This window comes from Danio aesculapii, chromosome 2 (genome assembly GCF_903798145.1).
Source record: "Danio aesculapii chromosome 2, fDanAes4.1, whole genome shotgun sequence".
Lineage (NCBI taxonomy): Eukaryota > Metazoa > Chordata > Actinopteri > Cypriniformes > Danionidae > Danio > Danio aesculapii.
Window position 1 is genome coordinate 35,878,878 of NC_079436.1, and position 19,710 is coordinate 35,898,587.

At 36.5% G+C, this 19,710-nt stretch overlaps 1 pseudogene and 4 gene segments (V, D, J or C); all 5 read right to left on the minus strand.

Moving 5' to 3' along the window:
- Positions 1–2,457: 2,457 nt before the first annotated feature.
- LOC130237709 (T cell receptor alpha variable 18-like) lies at positions 2,458–2,915 on the minus strand (annotated as a pseudogene).
- A 1,462-nt stretch (positions 2,916–4,377) lies between these two features.
- LOC130237719 (T cell receptor alpha variable 12-3-like) lies at positions 4,378–4,893 on the minus strand. The segment is given in 2 exon segments: positions 4,378–4,733; positions 4,854–4,893. Coding segments are annotated over 2 exon segments (396 nt in total).
- A 2,009-nt stretch (positions 4,894–6,902) lies between these two features.
- On the minus strand, positions 6,903–7,442 carry LOC130237727 (T-cell receptor alpha chain V region CTL-F3-like). The segment is given in 2 exon segments: positions 6,903–7,237; positions 7,400–7,442. Coding segments are annotated over 2 exon segments (378 nt in total).
- A 6,797-nt stretch (positions 7,443–14,239) lies between these two features.
- LOC130237735 (T cell receptor alpha variable 21-like) lies at positions 14,240–14,775 on the minus strand. The segment is given in 2 exon segments: positions 14,240–14,574; positions 14,733–14,775. Coding segments are annotated over 2 exon segments (378 nt in total).
- Positions 14,776–15,890: 1,115 nt separating this feature from the next.
- Positions 15,891–18,333, minus strand: LOC130237745 (T cell receptor alpha variable 18-like). The segment is given in 3 exon segments: positions 15,891–16,067; positions 17,825–18,126; positions 18,291–18,333. Coding segments are annotated over 3 exon segments (522 nt in total).
- Between the last annotated feature and the right edge of the window lie 1,377 nt (positions 18,334–19,710).

Genomic DNA, 19,710 nt, shown 5'->3' on the forward strand with positions numbered 1-19,710 from the left:
TAATATATTCAGTCAGCTGGCGTTTGAAGAGCAATAGGTAGCATTAAAGCACTACTTACCCTTAAGAAGTGAAAATAGTATCAATACTATAGTAAACATGGTCATTGTTGAGCAGAATGAGTTCTTGAAGTGTGAAACTCATGCTGAAGTCAGGCATATTTAACAACACACAGCAGAGCTCCATCCTGTGGCGGGAAAAGAGCAACAGTGGACATTTTTTTTGTTGAATGTATGGTTATTGGATTACTTTGTACAAACAATTAATGATTTTACAGTCAGTTTTACAATATATATTAAACTCATCGTAAATAGTTGTTGTCTGATTAGTGTAATCCAAGAAAAACTGTGAAAAGTCTTAAGGATTAAAGTGTAGTTCACTAGGAGAGCAGCATCTTGACTCACTAGAGCTCCTTCTTGTGGAGGGAACTCGAATTACTTTTTGCTGCTTCACTCCAGGTATATCGGTCTGTGAAATGCAAGACAGGGGCATAACATGAAAGGTGTGTAACTTGCAGTTATCGAGATCCCATTGAACCATGTGAGATGTCACGAGATGTTGGCAAGATGGCGGAAAAACTTCCCAGAGAACATTTTCAGCAAATCTTTTTATGCGTTTTCTCCAAATTTTTCTACAACCTCTTCATTTGATGTCTAATATAAATCTTTGCAACTTCACCTGCTGACTTCATCTGTTTTTCATGACAGTTAGCTGACTCAGGGTCACCCTCTGTGGTGGCAAATAACAGTACAATGGCGTCAAGTATGTAAGCCTCTGCAACGTGTTGCTGTACATGCACAGTGGAGTAGGTGTAGATGTTAATAACTGTGGTTGGGTTTAGGGTTGGGGAAGGTGTAGACGTTAACAACTGTGATGGTTGGGTTAAGCATTGGGGAAAGTGTAGACATTAATAACTATAATGGTTGGGTTTAGGATTGGGCTGACGTTAATAACTGTGATGGGTACAGCGCCATCTCTCACTATAGTTGTGAAACGTGATATTTAATTAATCTGGTTTCTATCTAACGACAATTCAGTCTTTTGAATCTGTCAGGTAATGTCACAGTAGAAGTACACTGCTTCAAGTACAAGTACAAGTACAAGCGTAAAAGCGAGAGATTGTTCCTGTTGGTTGTGTACCTTTTTTACCAACCAGTTTGTTGACGCCATTATAATGACACAGATTACTTTGCGGAAAAAGTGATTGACTGGTGGTAATTTGTGTGTAACTTATTTTTATGTATTTATGATTTGGTTCTGAGTAAAACAAAGAGCATGCGGGTCAGGCAGTTGAAACGGTGGGCTACAAATAATTAATTCGTTATGAATTGATTATTATTCATAAATGATTAAGTTACCACCACCCTACGGCGACGATGCCATCGTCCATTGCAATGCGTCACATTTCACAATTACACATAAACATATCACAGTATTCTCACAGATTTGATCACAACCTCCAACAAGCGGATTCTGAACATGACTTTAATTTCATTATAATTAAACAGTGATATCCATTTAAACAGATCCTCATAATCACAATTTCATTCATTTTTAGGCACAAAACTTGTTAAAATATTGTTATGAAAGAATAACAGTTGCGTCTGCAATTGATGTTTTAGTAAAAAAAGTCTTACCATTTCTTATAAAGGACATCTTGCACAGTCCATGGTAGTGTTATATAATACATGAGCTTGTTAGGTTTTTTTTTTTGTAATGTTTAAAAGATCATTACTATTTTGGAATGGAAAACTGCTTTAGATTTCTTTATTGTGGGAGAAAATATGATTCTTGGCGTCACCATGAAATAGAATCTGCCCGTTTATATGTTTTATGAAATGTTGTAATGCTGTTTAGTATAAATAACATGTCCTTGAATTTTTTTTTAAATATTCATTTTTCATTCATTCATTCATTCATTCATTCATTTTCTTTTCGACTTAGTCCCTTTATTAATCTGGGGTCGCCACAGTGGAATGAACCGCCAACTTATCCAGCACTTGTTTAATGCAGCGAATTGCCCTTCCAGCTGCAACCCATCACTGGGAAACACACACTTATTCACACACCATAAACTACGGACAATTTAGCCTACCCAATTCACCTATACCGCATGTCTTTGGACTGTGGGGGAAACCGGAGCACCCTTGGAAACCCACGCGAACGCAGGGAGAACATGCAAACTCCACACAGAAAATGCCAACTGACTCAGCCTAGGCTCGAACCAGTGACCTTTTTGCTGTGAGGCCACAGCACTACCTACTGCGCCACTGCATCGCCTTTGTATATTCATAAACCTTAAATAAATAACTTTTAAGTCCTCTTAGCAACATCTCTGTATTAGCATGAGCGACAATCGTCCAGTCAGTACAGTATTGTAATTCTTAAGTCTCATAAATTGTTGCAGGAGAGGTGTAGCTCATAAATGTTAGTATGTTAAGTGATCATAATACTGTTTGTCAGGTTTTGTACAGTGCCGAAGTGTTTCCTGTCACTGTGGGCACCAGTGCACAGTAATACACAGCAGAGTCTGACATTTCAACGTTGGAGATCTCCAGATCCAGTTGTTTTTTGTCCTTTTGTGCTTGAGCTTGAAGACGGTCCTTCTGCTCTGGTGCCGCATTTTCAAAAGTTTGCAGGAGATATTCAGGAGTAGTGCTGTGATGCTGTTGTACCACTGTAAACTCCTTATATCATTTCCATTGTAGCTACATGAAAGGATCACCTTCCCTCCTTCTAAAACCTGCTGTTCAGCAGAGAGAGGTCTTATTGCATTTGCTAAAACGCTTTCTGAAAAACAAAATCAATAAATGAATGCACATTTCATAGTTGTGGATGAAATCTTGACAAATGAGTTAAAATAATAAAATGTAATACCTGTAAGTACGACCAGAACTGTGAGACAAAATAGCATCATGATTGAGAGAGATCGTATGTGTTTAGAGCACTGCAAGAGCTGAGTGCAGATTCTGTGGAAGTGTTGTTCTCATCATTATAAAGCTCCGCCCACTGAAATTCTCTCTAGTTGTGATATGATAAAGGTGTTGCTTCTAGCTAAGTATATACGAGTTGTCATGCGGATTAGAAATAACAAGCCTCTTTCATCATTTTGGCAAAAAAACCTCTCTGAATTGACTAGTTTTTGGCTAAATTAACATTAATGATGTTTATCCAACAGTCAGAATTTCAATCTCAGTCTCATGTGTTTGTCTCCACCACTTATATACAAGTATAAATATTATAACTCCACTTTCTACATCTCTACTCATTTTTGCGCTACTTATTCTTAAGTGTCTTTTTGATATTTGTATTGTTTGCATGGAATATTTAGGTAAAATTAAATACTTTTGCTGATGAGCAATTCCATGCAAATATCAACCTTGCCAAAATAGTAAAACCCTTTCTTCGTTGTTTGTGTAGGCTTGTATTTTACAGTACTGTAAAAAAACTCCAATGTCTGTCCAATGTTGTTTTCAAATGGTTTAATTTGAATTACCAAAGTCACCAAGTTGCAGTTTTTAATCCGTAACGGAGAGAAGTCAGAGCCATAATAAAGCATTTTTCTAGTAAATGCAAAAAATGTAAAAGAAAGTAAATAATGTTTGTTCTATAGAGAGCCGACTCTTATCCTTTCAATTAATAGTATTCTTTATTTTGGGTTGTGCGGTTTTATTAACATAATTTTTACTGTAAACTTCCATAGTTTTTTGATCAAATTCATAACTCCTTTATTCCATCAATTAAACTATAAAACACGTTTACAGATTGATATTTTTATCCTTCCTAAACTCTCTGGTTAGTTGTTTTGGAAAATATAAACTGAGTCAATTAGGCATGGAACTATAACGGTTTTCAAGGTACACCACCAAAATTTTCTGCAATACCGTTCCCAAGGTGTGTGTAAGATATTTTTTAGTGTTTAGGACAACAGTATCTCCAGCAGAAAAGATCTCCAAAGATGCCGTTTTAAATTGTAAAGAAATCTGTGTTTTTGAATCTAATGAAGACAGAAGTCATTGATTCATTTGAATTATTTAGCACGACATGTTTACTGCTTCAAAGTTTTTTACCCAGACATTTAATATGGAGATATTTTAGAGCAGTAATCACAAAACCGTGAAACTGTGAGATTTTTATCCAAGGTCATCATACAGTCAGAATCAAATACTGGCCCATGCCTAGTGTCAATATACTGTTGACCTATACAGTCTCCATAAATTTGTTTCAAGTTTTTACTGCAAATGTCACGTTACACAACACTGGAATTGCTCTGATGTCACTCTTATGTCTTTGTATGTGTATATGTATGTTAATTGCTATGAATACCAATTAAGTATTGACAATAGTCATTAAGTGAAGTGAAAACAAAAGAAAAATAGTCAGATGTGAGACACTGATGCCAGGTTTTTGTACAGATTAGAAGTGTTTCCTGTCACTGTGGGCACCAGTGCACAGTAATATATCACAGAGTCTGTCATTTCAGCTTTGGAGATCTCCAGATCCAGTTGTTTTTTGTCCTTTTGTGCTTTAGCTAGATGACGGCCCTGTTGCGCTGGTTCTGCATTTTCAAAGGTTTGCAGGAGATATTCAGGAGCTGTGCTGCTGGAATACTGTCTGTACCACTGCAAACTTTGAATATTACTTCCACTGTAGTTACATGAAAGAGTCACCTTTTCTCCTTCCAAAACCTGCTGTTTAGTAGACCAAGGACTTACTGAATTTGCAAAAATGCCTTCTGTAAAAACAAAAACAGAAACGTATTATAAATGCATCTTTCATGTTCATTTAATACAGTTTTAGGTGTTGTCATAACAAAAAAAGATGTATTAACAAATATAAAATCAAATGTAGATACCTGTAAGAAGTGTCAAAATGAAGATGTAAAAGAGGACCATGATGACTGATGAGATCAGCTACAAATAGAGATTTGGGGAACTGCTGTGCTGCTTTCTGTTGTACTTGCTCTTGCAAAAGCTCCACCCAAAGGATTATGGCAGTCTGTTGATTTTTAGAAATAGTAATATTTTATTGGAAATATTGTCAGAAATTACCTTGTTCTTGTCTTCTATTATTATTTTATGAATTCATACATTTCAGCATGATAATAAGGTGCTATACATATGCATTTCCATATGATTATGATGATCTGTTTAAATGGATAACAGTGTTCAATTATTATGAAATTAAAGTCCACTTGTTGGAGATTGTGATCAAATCTGTAAGAATACTGTGATATGTTTATGTGTAAGTCCTGAGCACTGTGCTGGGCATGCACACAACCTGCATTATAACCATATTATACTTTACACTTTTATGTGGCACCTGGTAATGGAGTGTTAACAGAGGCCACAGCTTTAGAAAACCGTATCAGAAACTGTACTGTGTTGCAGCAATCTGCCTGGAAATTCCGAGCGTACAGTACATGATCTAAAAAACGGTGAACTGAAAAGTGTACTCTGGTGTGAAATGGCGTTTATTTAGAGCGAGGCTTAATGATCCATAAGTGAAGTACTTTACTTTTTGTATAAATATCAAGTCTTTCCTGAAAAGAAAGCACAAATAAACCAGATACTGTATAGAAACATGACTGATTTCATAGAGTTGTTCAGACTGATTCCTGGGTTTACTTTTCTATTCTGTAGTCTAAGTGAGTACTGCCTTCTGCTGGACAAGTTGTGCTATCACACTACTGATTACTATTTTATTTTTCAGAATTTTTTAAAGGTAGTAGCTGTTGAATGACAAGTAATTTGACCTCGATATGTTGCTATTTATTTGATTTAAGATATTGTTGATTTTTATTTGAGTTTATAGATGAAACCTAAACAGCACTGTTCATCTGATTTTTTTTCATAATTTAAAATGTATTCAAATTATATTTATTTAAAAATACTATTTTTATAATATAATAAACAAAGGGTTAGTTTACATGAAATATGTAGAAATGACATGTCTTGTGTGCGACATGGATATGCATTATAGATATGCAGTATTTATGCAGTTATATTATTTATCAATACCATTTAATGTCATTTGTTACACAACAGGGCCATTTAAAATAAGCCAGAAAGGGGTGATTAACTGTGGTGAAAGAAATTATTTTTACAAGAATCCTTGCTCACATTTTCTATAATTTTATATTTATTTTATTTTTTTTCATTTTATGTTTGTGGTAGTTTCAGTCTCTTGTTGAGTCTGCAAATAGAAAGCATGAGACAGTAATGAACAGACAGTTTTTGTACAGTGTTTGTGTGTTTCCTGTCACTGTGGGCTCCAGGGCACAGTAATACACAGCAGAGTCTGATACTGCAGCAGAGGAGATCTCTAGATCCACTTGCTGTTCACTCATGCTCATTTCTCCATCCATTCCAGGGATTTTCGGAACTGCATATGTTACAGATTTTGTGGCTGACTTCAATACAAGAAGCAGAAATTCAGGTTTAGATCCGGGATACTGTCGATACCAATGCAGACTGTATACACTGCCATCATATTTGCATGAGAGCCTGACTGGAGTCCTCTCAGTGATATGAACATCGCTTTGCAGTGGTCTTATTGACTGTGCCAGTGTATCTGCAGAAAATAGAAAGCTTTTCTTTAGGAGGAATGAACAGATGTAAAAAGCAATCAATACAAGATTGTAAATAAATGCTAACTTGAATTGTTAATATATTAAGCATTTCAGCTTTAAACAAATCAGTTTAGTACAGTATATGACTTACATTGTGTTACTGACAACACCAGAAGACAGCAGTGAAGCATCATCTTTGCACAACAAACAGCAAATGAAACTGCAGACAGATGTGCATTTCTGTCAGATCCTGCAAAGCTCCACCCAAAACTCCCAATCAACACATTCAGAGTCACTGAATCTTTCACACACTCTGATCTTCTCCATGAGGTTTTAGTACAGTGTAGTTGCTCTTTCTGTCACTGTGGGCTGCAGAGCACAGTAATACAGAGCTGAATCTGTGACTGCAGCAGAAGAGATGGTCAGATTCACCTGCTTCTCCACTTTATTCACACTGGCGTTCAGTCTTGGGAAAGGAGGTTGAGCATGAAGCACGGTGTTTGATTCAAGCACACGTAGCAGATATTCTGGTCTAGATCCTGGATATTGTCGATACCACTGTAAATTGTCTGCTTGAGTATCATATTTGCATGACAGAATGACCGTTTCACTCTCAGTGGCCTGCTTTGTGCTCAGCAGTGCTGTTATTGACTGGCCAAATGATTGATCTGCAAATACAGCAAGAAACGGTCTTCAAAATAATGAAAAGACATTGTTCTTAATTTAATGTATATACTTTGTTGCATAAAAATAGCAATGTAGAGTTTATTTTATTTTATTTTTTATAATTTATTGAAATTTTAAAATTAAACGATGAAAATTGCACTCACCCATTAAGACTAACAGTACAAGTAGGCAAACAAGAGAACTCATTTTTACATTACTGAGGAACAGACTGAAATCAAATGGTAGATGAATGGTAGCACAACATCATGAAGCTCCTCCCACATGTCTTAGTATGATTATGAATACATAAGGTTTATTTTACCGTACAATTCACTGGTGTTCTAGTGTATATGCCTAAAACACTTAATACAAGGTAACTGTATGGGTTAAGGTAGGTTTACGGTTAGTGCCTACTAATTACAGTATTATGTTTAATACATTTCTAAAATATTGTAAATAGGACAGTAAAACTAATTGCTACAAAAAATAATTTACAGGTTTATATTAGTGCCTAAAGCATAGATACTTTATATATTAAATAAGTGATCCTGCTGTGATTTTTTTTTTTTTTTTTAGTTTTTCAGCTCTTTTCTGAGATTGCACAATTGACATAGAAATATGAAGAATGTTGTAAGTAAATATAAAGTAAAGCCTGGTGAACCGTTTTTCCACACTTGTTTTATTTAGAAGTACTCCCTCTGAAATAGAGCTCGGACAATAAATGATGTTAGATCAGGTCGGGATATAATTTGTCAACAATGATAAACTGGGCTTTTTTATATATATATATTTTTTTATATTTTATTTTTTTACTTTATATTGATCTAAGACTTAATCACACAGCAGAAATGTGCAACAATGGGAATCTAAAAAATTTTGTTTATTAGAGATGTACTAAATTTTTACCCGCCAAAAATTTTTAATCCAAAAATGTTATGCCATTTAATGGATCCTCTCATTTTTGTGGCATCAGTCTTAGCTGGGGTACTCTTTTTAAATCTGGAAGCATTAACAACTTATATCGAAATATGTATCATTATCATTCATTCTGGAAAATAATTATCTAGATTGCATTTTGCTATGTCGCCCAGCCCTACTCTGGAATGTAGAGAAAAATAAGAATAGTTTTCATGCATTATAATGGCAAGATGCACTGACAATGTTTAATTTGTAGTTTTTTTTTTACAATGTAGATTGTACCAAAGCAGCTTAACATACTATAGATAAAGAAATGAACTAAACCATAACAATATTCAAGAGTGTGGAACAGTCCAGCAAATATGGCATGTGGCATGCAGAAGAGCAGTGTTTAGAATGCTTGTGTAGTTCTAATGAAATTAAAACTGATTCTTTTCTGTTTCGTATAAAGGGCTGATTACACGTGGTCACCTTTACATGAGGTGAGGTTTTTTTTTCCTGATCTGAAAGCTATCTAATGATACGGTATGAATGAAAAATGAAACATTAAACCTCTTGCTTTATTCTTTCTATACTCAAGTACTGTATAAAAATGCAAAACATGCTCTCTTTTTTTTCCCATCATTCCTGACTGAAGAGGCTCCAGCTATCATTCTTGTGCAGTGTTTGTGTTTCCAGTCACTGTGGGCTTCAGAGCACAGTAATACACAGCAGAGTCTGATACTGCAGCAGAGGAGATCTCCAGATCCACACGGTTATTCTCCTCATTTAATTTAGCAGACAGTCCAGGAATTGGAGGATCAGCCGGTTGTTCAAGCTTTGCTTCACTAACCAAAAACAAAAACTGTGCTTTGGAGCTGCTGTGTTGTCGATACCACAAGAGAGCATCACTGTAATAAGAGCCATTGTAATTGCCGGACAAAGTTGTGGAGTAAACATTGATGACCAATTTAAATGAAGAGAGAGGAGCAATTCCTTCTCCATGAATATTACTTGAGACAGACAGAACATTAGTGTTTAATAGATCAAATTGTTAATCTCTTCAGTATCTTTTCTTCTATAAAAATATCACGCATCTTATCTGAAAAGTAAAGAATGAACCAGACACCACAGAGAAACATCATAGAGCAGCACAAACTGTGTAACTGACAGATTCTGTGCACCCTTTAAATGTCTTTTTGAAGTGATGAACCAATTCATATCCTCTGTAATGAACACTGCCATCTACTGTACATATTTTGCTAGTACTTTGTTTTGTAATTTCATGCTAATTTTATTAGCTGTTTATTGACAAGTAGTTTTACCGGTGCTGAATTTATCATGTCAGGATGATAAGCGCTTGATGTGCGGTGCTTTATTTCTAACAAATTTAAAACTTGTTTGAACACGTTTGACAGAAAATTCATTCCTTGATCTGTTTGTACAATTTTTGGTAACCCAAAAGTAGAAAAAAATTTGATCATTGTTTAGAAAAATCACTGCACCTGTTCAAAGTGGAATGGCCTCAGGAAAGCAGGTTGCAGAGTACATAATAGTTAATAAAAACTGATTACCTGCTTTCGTCTTTGGAAGAGGACCGACGCAATCCAAAATGACGTGCTCAAAGGGTTCGCCAATAATAGGAATCGGAACTAGTGGTGCTGGTGGAATCTTTTGGTTTGGTTTGCCAGTGACCTGACAAACATGACAAGTGCGACAGTGTGAAACAACATCCTTCTTTAAGCCAGGCCAAAAGAAATGTTCAAGAATTTGTTTGTAGGTTTTTGTCACACCTAAATGACTGGACAAAGGGTGATCGTGGGCCAAATTTAGCACTTGTTTCCGATAAATTGTAGGCAGAACAACCTGACAAACAACCTCCCACTCATTCTCTACATCTCTGCTTGGACGCCATTTTCGCAACAATAATCCATTCTCAATCACGTATTCACTCAGGTTGTTTTTCGTTTGTTCAAAATCTTTGTCAGCAGCAGAAAAACATTTTGTTAAGGGCTCATCGTCTCGTTGTGCATTTTTAATTCGTTCATTCGTTCATCAGCAAGGATGAAACAGTCAGGTTTATCAACAACTTCAGGCAAAGATGAAACTTTATCCCCGGCCAAGTCATTTCCGAGTATAAATGCAACACCTTTGACAGGAAAGAAAGAACGTACATCCACCTTGACAAAACCTGAAATCAAATCACACTGCAGGTGAATTCAATGCAAAGTTACCGTTAAAACACCCATCTCAATTCCCTGAACTAGAATATTAGATCCACAATGAGTCTGGTCAGATAAAGGAAGTGCATCAGAGATTAAAAACGAGTGAAGTACGCCAGTGTCCCTCAAGATTTTAATTTCTCTCTGCTCTTCAATATTTCCGTTTACAGAAACCAGTCCCTTCATTAAAAATGGCTGAAAGCCAGCGTCAATTTCATTTTCATTAGAGTCAAGTCCAGACAAAGTTTTCACAAAATTTGCTGGTTTTATTTGTCCTTGCTGATTTTTTCGTTTAAGTACTGAACAATCAGAAATAATGTCCGATTTTGTGGCAATAAAAAAAAACTCTCTAGTCTCTTTACTCAATTGTGAACTACTTTTTGGACGTGCAGAATTTTTAGCTGTGAATGAACTCACTGTCTTGTCAGGTCGGGGTACAGAAAACACGCTCTTGTGCGTTAACACATACTCATCTGCAAAAGTTGCGGCTTGTGACAAAGTAGTGACTTTCGGTTCATTAAGATACGTGACAATTCTGTCTGGCAGGCAATTTTTTAAATCCTCCAAAAGCATTATTTCTCGCATCGCATTAAAATCTCTCACATTGTTAGCAGTCAACCATTTATCAAAAAGAACTCCCTTATCACGGGTAAATTCTACAAATGTTTGCTGCGCATTATTTTTTGGTTTCTAAAACAATGTCGATACGCTTCAGGCACCAACTCATATGCGCGGAGAACAGCGCTCTTTACAGAATCGTATTTCAAACTCTCCTCCAAAGCTAATGCAGAACAAACTTCCTGGGCTTTTCCGACTAATTTACACTGCAGCTAAAGACACCAAACTTCTTTAGGCCAATGAAGTGCGGCAGCCACACGCTCAAAAACAGCAAAATAGGAATCCACTTCAGATTCTCTGAAGTGAGGCACTTAAGCAATATGCTTACTAATATCAAATGCACTGGGCGAAACATCCCTCACAAAACCTGCAGAATTATCATTAGCAGCAGGACTTGCAAGATTTAACTGCACAGATCGGCCAGCTGTCAGAGTTTTACCTGTGTCTCTGCGTCGATTTCCAATATGCGGATATCCAGGCGCAGCTTCATTTCGGCTTGGCGCCTCTCAGCCCGCTCTTGGGCTTCTATCTGCATGCGAGCCAGGCAAACCTTTAGCCCCGCATCACCCCCAAACTCGACTGAAGTCTGGGAAAGTGGATAGAAGGGCGGCAAGCCTGTCTTTGCCTCGGTATCCACGTCAGCATACTCACCGTCTCCTCCTCCGTATCCACTAAATTATCAGGAGTGTGTTCTAGAGCAACAGCACCAGCCTCATCGACATCCGCATCAGATAAAATTAAAATTTTGTGTTCAATCAAGTGCTTTAAAATCTCGTCTTTAAGGCGCTTTAGAGATTGCCTCACCACAGGAATGCGATAGTGTTCACCTATATGCAACAAATCGTCTTTCCTACATCGCTCAAAAACTTCCAGTATTGGATTAGCAACAAATGTTTCTAAATCAAAAGTACTCATTGTCTAAATTCTCACAAATACTTACAAAAGACCAAACATGCAAAAGGGAGAAAATGATACTCGATTTCACTTTGTCACAGTTTCTCTTTTTTTTTTCTTCTTTTCTCTACACCATCTGAATATATATATATATATATATACACACACACACACACACAACTATTATCCGGGACAAAATTAAGATTTTAAATTTAAATACATCCCGGACGAGCCCCCAATTATGTTATATCTTTTTAGATGTTAATATTAAACTAAGGGTATTTGACATAACATATAATAGTTGAGTGTGTGTGTAACAAATGGAGGGAGAAAGAAACGACTGAAGAACCAAATATCACTGCAATTGTTTATTGCCCATACTTCCAGTGAAACCAGTGAAAATATATTATACAGTGAAAGGAAAATATCTACAATAAATAAATGATGAATTACCTGAGGGGAGAGGAAGTAGTCAGATGTACTAGAAATCAAAGAAATAAATATAACAAAACTCAGTAACTGTTTTCAACAAACTAAACTAAATATGAAAAGCATGAAAAGAAACATCTTCAACGCACCAAATGTCTTCACTAAACTACTTTAACTAAAAAACAAAACATACACAAAGCAGCACATTCTCTTGAACCTAATGAACTAATACAAAAGCTGAATCTCTGTGTTGTATATGTATATCGCGCGACTTACTCACTCCTACAACCTCGAGGTATCACTCAAATACATCAGTTAACTGGACAAGTTCACAAGCAAACATTGCACTTTCAGATCTCAAAACTTTAGACAAGAGAATTAAACACAAGCAAAACACATTCTCTCAGACTAGCCCTCGCAAGAGAGACTGTTCTCACAGAGACCCACAGAAAGAGTAAGAGCGAGAGATGGAAAGAGAGAGAGAGCTCGCCATTGCAGTTTGGGCTCGGCTTTTAAACGCTACGCCGACCAGCGATTGGTCGCTGCAGCCAGGTCGACCAGCAGGTAAACATACTGTATAAATCTTTTTTTTTTTTCACTGTTTCTTCCAGCTACTCAACAATTTTTTTTTCCACTTGCTTCCATTTTAAATAAATAAAGAAATGCAAAATAAACATGTTTCGTTTTTAGTTTAAATGGAATGATGAACATGGACATGATCAAGGAGCTTTTTATACAGTCAGAACAGTTAGAAATACGCTAATAAATTCGCAATGAAACAAATAATAAACAATAATTTCTCAAGTGGTCAATGAGAAAAGCATTCGGCCTAATACTGCTTCAGAAAGTGCATTAGACTTTTTTTGCCTACAGTAATGTCCAAAGATTAAACGTAAGTTATCCTTATTTCTAAATAGAACCACACTCCGTTCATTGGGTCCCACAATATCCTGCGGGAGTCTCTAGTTTACATCATATTTTGTTGCTCTTCTTGATTATCCTAATGTCTTGGTATTAGGGGTGTTTGGTGTAAATACTGTAGGAAATCAGTTTGTAAAATAAAATCTGGACCCCAAAATCTGCAGTTTTGTCTGTCTTCATTTCAACTGAAGCTTTAGCAATAAAAAAAATCACCTTTTTATAATGGAAATTTAAATGGGCAATCAATATGAAATGCTTTTAAGCAGCTAACAGCAGTAGCAGATCCCACCACAGGTCACATTTCTGTTGAAACTATTTAAAATAGAGACATGGTGCTCTTTCTTCATAGAGGTTTTTGTACAGTGTTTGTGTGTTTCCTGTCACTGTGGGCTGCAGGGCACAGTAATACACAGCAGAGTCAGATACTGCAGCAAAGGAGATCTTCAGATCCACTTGTTTTTCACTTATACTCATTTCTCCATCCATTCCGGGGATTTTAGGATCTGCATATGTCACGTGTCTGATGACTGACTCCATTATCAGAAGCACAAATTCAGGTTTTGCTCCGGGATACTGTCGATACCAATGCAGACTGTTTATGCTGCCATCATATTTGCATGAGAGCCTGACTGGAGTCCTCTCAGTGATATGAACATCGCTCTGCAGTGGTCTTATTGACTGTGCCAGTGTATCTGCAGAAAATAGAAAGCTTTTCTTTAGGAGGAATGAACAGATGTAAAAAGCAATCAATACAAGATTGTAAATAAATGCTAACTTGAATTGTTAATTTATTAAGCATTTCAGCTTTAAATAAATCAGTTTAGTACAGTATATGACTTGCATTGTGTTACTGACAACACCAGCAGACAGCAGTGAAGCATCATCTTTGCACAACAAACAGCAAATGAAACTGCAGACATATGTGCATTTCTGTCAGATCCTGCAAAGCTCCACCCAAAACTCCCAATCAACACATTCAGAGTCACTGAATCTTTCACACACTCTGATCTTCTCCATGAGGTTTTAGTACAGTGTAGTTGCTCTTTCTGTCACTGTGGGCTGCAGAGCACAGTAATACAGAGCTGAATCTGTGACTGCAGCAGAAGAGATGGTCAGATTCACCTGCTTCTCCACTTTATTCACACTGGCGTTCAGTCTTGGCAAAGGAGGCTCAGCATGAAACACGGTGTTTGATTCATAAACAAGCAGCAGATATTCTGGTCTAGATCCTGGATATTGTCGATACCACTGTAAATTGTCTGCTTGAGTATCATATTTGCATGACAGAATGACCGTTTCGCTCTCAGTGGCCTGCTTTGTACTCTGCAGTGCTGTTATTGACTGGCCAAATGATTGATCTGCAAATACAGCAAGAAACAGTCTTCAGAATAACAAGGAAAGCACATTGTTCTTAATTATTGCATTTTTAATGTGTAGTTGCATTAAAACAGCAATGTAGAATTTTTTTTTGAATACTTCAATGAAATGATGAAATGAAACAATGAAGAACACTCACCCATTAAGACTAGCAGTGCAAGTAGGCAAACAAGAGAACTCATTTTTACATTACTGAGGAGCAGACTGAAATCAAAGGGTAGATGAATGGCAACACAACATCCTGAAACTCCTCCTTCATATCTTATGATGATAAATACATGAAACATATAATATCACCCTGCAGCCCAAGACAGGTTGCTCACTGAAGCCAAGCATGGCTGAGGCTGGTCGGTACCTGGATGGGAGACCATGTGAGATGACCAGGTTGCTGTTGGGAGAGGTGTTAGTGAGGTGCAAATGCCCCAGTATAATGAAGGGACACTATACTGTCAGTAAGCCCCGTCTTTCAAATGAGACATTAAACCAAGATCCTAACACTCTGTGGTAAATAAATATCCCATGGAACCTCTCATCGCATCATCCAGGTAGAGGCTGCACACTGGTGGGTTGTGTGGAGAGACCCCACCTGTGTAGTCGATTGCTTTGGATGTATGGCAATACACAATAAATGCGCTATATAAATCTACATTATATTACATGCACTCTTAGAGCGAAATGTCTACTTGTTACTGTACATTCACGTGTGCTTCCAGTGTACATGCTTAACGCCAATAATACTGATATGTTAAGTTTAGGTTTAGAGTTAGTGACTGGTTATTACAGTATTATCATCTTTAATACATTACACAGTATGAACAAAGTCATACATATTATCTTTATTTATTGAAAAGGAAATACTGCTATAATTAGTTTTTCAGCTCTTTTCTTGGAGTGAACATTTGTCTTATTATTTTGTAGGTTGTTATGAGAAAAAGTAGAGCCTGATGAATTTATTTTAGCTACTTTTTTTAATTATGCTCCAGGACTACCTCTGAATTGTAGAGGAGAATTAAGAAAGGTTTTCATGCAGCATAATGGCAACATTCACTGACAAAATTAGTAATACATGTTTTGATATGTGGTTTACTAAAAACTTTTCTCAGAGTTTTGGTACTAAAGTGTCTTTAAACATCCAGTTTTTCAAAATCACTTCATCTTTATTTATGTTGCACTTTTTGCAATGTAATTTATTATTATACATTCAAGTGCTGTAATCTTTCCTGACCATATAGTTCAATAAACACTGACTCCAGCTATCATTCTTGTAGAGTGTTTGTGTTTCCAGTCACTGTGGGCTTCAGAGCACAGTAATATACACAGCAGAGTCTGATACTGTAGCAGAGGAGATCTCCAGATCCACACGGTTATTCTCCTCATTTAATTTAGCAGACGATCCAGGAATTGGAGGATCAGCCAGTTGTTCAAGCTTGGCTTCACTAACCAAATACAGAAACTGTGGTTTGGAGCTGCTGTACTGTCGATACCACAAGAGAGCATCACTGTTATAAGAGACATTGTAATTGCAGGACAAAGTTGTGAATTGAACATTGATGACCAAGTCAGATGAAGAGAGAGGAGCTATTCCTTCTCCATGAGTATTATTTGAGACAGACAGAACATTAGTTTTTAATAGATCAAATTGTTAATCTCTTCAGTATCTCTTCTTCTATAAAAATATCACGCATCTTATCTGAAAAATAAAGAATGAACCAGACACCACAGAGAAACATCATAGATCATCACAAGGAGCACAAACTGTGTAACTGACAGATTCACACTTTAAATGTGTCTTTTTTAAGTGATGAATCAAATCATATCCTCTGTAATCTGTAATAAACACTACCATCTACTGTACATGTTTTGCTATTACTTGTAATATACTTTCTAATTTCATTCATTACTAATTTTATTAGCGGTAGTTTGACCGGTGCGGAAATTATAGTATATCGGTATGCGTTTAATATTAGCTGTTGGTTGTTAGTCAGTTGACTTTATAGAAGTAATGTTAATGAAACCTAATAAACACGGGTAATCTGATAAGACAACAATGTGTTATAAGGTGTAAGACTGTAAATAATGCCACCATGTGGCTGTAATGATGAATTTACAGCAGTCACTTATTACACAATATTTAGTTGGCTTTCTTGATTATATTAATGATTTTGCTATAAAGGTGTTTTGGTTTATAGGCAAACAGTTTGTACAATAAAATCTTGAGCACCAAATCTGCTGTTTTGTTGTACTTCAACTCAATCTATAGCAATAAAAATCACATTTTCATAATGGAAATTCAAATGGGGAATCAACATAAAATACTTGAGCAGGCAGGTCCCACCACAGGTCACATTTCAGTTTACAATTTAAAATAGCATACATGTATAATAAATAGGATGTACTCTTTATAAAGTGGTATATTAAAATGGTATGTGCAGCGTTTATGAAATTATTACTTTAGGACAGTATTTGTATGTTTAAAAGTAAATTGCTACACCACAGGGCCATTTAAATAAATGCGAGATCAAGAGGGCAATAAAGGTTTAAAGAAACCAGTGGCAGTAAATATAGTAACATTGGCTTTATCATAGGGCCACATACGTGGACAGCACATTTTTAACTCTTAATTATTTAGTGGCTAATTAAAATACTTTGTTTTGTATTTTGTTACAGACATACAGTATCATCCTGCAACTGTTTTGCAGCATATGAAATGTCCCAAACCCTATATTAACTGTCCAAAATGAAAAAAAAAATTTGATTTTACTATCTTATAGTCAAAGCGAGTTCAAAAAAAAATTCTGTGTTAAATATGCATTAAAAAAATTGGGGAAATGTTTTATGTAAATTCGACCACGAGTCCACATATATGGACATAATTTTTCTCAAAAAGTACATCACATCAAAAGATGATACTTAGATTTTTATCCTAATTAGGTAAATAGCAAAAAGAAATAAAAGGCATTAAAAAAAATACCTTGGGCCTTAAGAGGTTATGAGTTTGTGGGCAAGATTTTAGGTAACAATTCATTCAGATTCATTTGTAATTTGTAAGTTTGATTTGCTTGTTTTGTTGACATCTTTACTTGTTTAAATGTCCATTATTTCACATTAACTCACATTTTCATGTCATAAAATCTGCAAACAGAAAACATGCGGAAGTAATGAACAGACAGGCTGTTTTTTCTCTTGATAGAGGTTTTTGTACAGTGTTTGTTTGTTTCCTGTCACTGTGGGCTCCAGGGCACAGTAATACACAGCAGAGTCTGATACTGCAGCAGAGGAGATCTCTAGATCCACTCGTTTTTCACTCATGCTCATTTCTCCATCCATTCCAGGAATTTTTGGATCTGCATATGTTACGGATTTTTTGGCTGATTCCCTTACAAGAAGCAGAAATTCAGGTTTTGATCCAGGATACTGTCGATACCAATGCAGACTGTATGCACTGCCATCATATTTGCATGAGAGCCTGACTGGAGTCCTCTCAGTGATATGAACATCGCTCTGCAGTGGTCCTATTGACTGTGCCAGTGTATCTGCAGAAAATAGAAAGCTTTCTTTAGGACAAATGAACAGATCAAGACGCTCAGAAAATGTACATTAAGCAATCAATAAAAGATTAATTAATGTTAACTAGAATTGTAAATATATTAAGCATTTTAACTTTAAACACATCAGTTTAGTACAGTATATGACTTACATTGTGTTACAGACAACACCAGCAGACAGCAGTGAAGCATCATCTTTGCACAACAAACAGCAAATGACACTGCAGACAGATGTGCATTTCTGTCAGATCCTGCAAAGCTCCACCCAAAACTCCCAATCAACACACTCAGTCACAACCTGGGGTCTGTGTGAGTCCTAATGCCCCAGAATAGTGAAGGGGACACTATACTGTCAGTGAGCGCTGTCTTTTAAATGAGACATTAAACCAAGTTCATGACTCTTTGTGGTCATTTAATAATCCCATGGCACTTCTCAGCATATCATTCAGGTGTATCCTGCACTCTGGTGGTCGTGTGGAGAGACCCCACCCATACATTTTTAAATTGCTTTGGGTGTATGGCATTTCACAAAAATTAGCTATATAAATCTACAATTTACTTTGTTACATTTACTTCATTTTACTGTGTGCTTCCAGTTTCCCCAGTTAGCGCGGTTCATTTGGCATATGTGAATCCAGCAATTGCGCTCAAATCCGCACCAAAACAATCGGTTCGAGATCACCTGAATGAGGTGGTCTCAGCTCGATTGAAACAAACTCTGGAGAGGATCGGTTGTAGTAAAAAAGCAGATATATATCACAGTGTATTATTGTTGTATAATAGCCATATATACGGCTAGGCTACATGAAGAGAGGATTATGAGTAGGGCGGGATGACATTACCGGTAAATGAGCGTTTCATGTCAAAAATGAAGTGAAAGCATGCTAACTATTAACGAGAGATGTTTATCCGTTAGGGAAACTGACCGAACTGCAGTCTTGGTTTATCTGTTATTTCTCTCTATAATGTAAAGCCAATAATGCATACGCCAACTGTTATGTATGAGATAATCTGACCTCTGATGTATATTCAGTGACGATGTCTGTTGGTGTCACCATTCAAAATGAAAGCGCACCTTTTCACTTATAATGTCTTCTTGCTCATCGTCATAAATTTAAATAAGGACGCATGGCAGCTCAGCGGGACTCTGCTAAATATACTGCAGAACTCTGATCAACGTGGGGACAGTTTACTTGCACGTGACTTGTTTTAGCTCTTTTGGTCCATTTAGAAACTTTGCCGTGTGAAAGCGAACTGCACCAAGAACAAAGAGCCACAATGTAACAATTTTAATTGCTGTTTCGGAACAAGAGAATCGATCTACAGGTGTGAAAGCACCCTGAGACAGTGTCGTCCTGTCTATTATATGTTTTGGGGGGGGGAGTGTAGAAAATGGGCATGACAAGTTATAGTTGAAAATCTTGTTTCAGGCTCTTGATGAGATCCTGAGATTTCACCTGCCCTTACAAGCTTGTAAGTATCACCCAGAGACAAAGGCACAGTCGCCACCTGGGCTGCTAGAGTTTTGAATTAAATGATATAATTTTCTTCCACAACACCCAGCACTCTCTT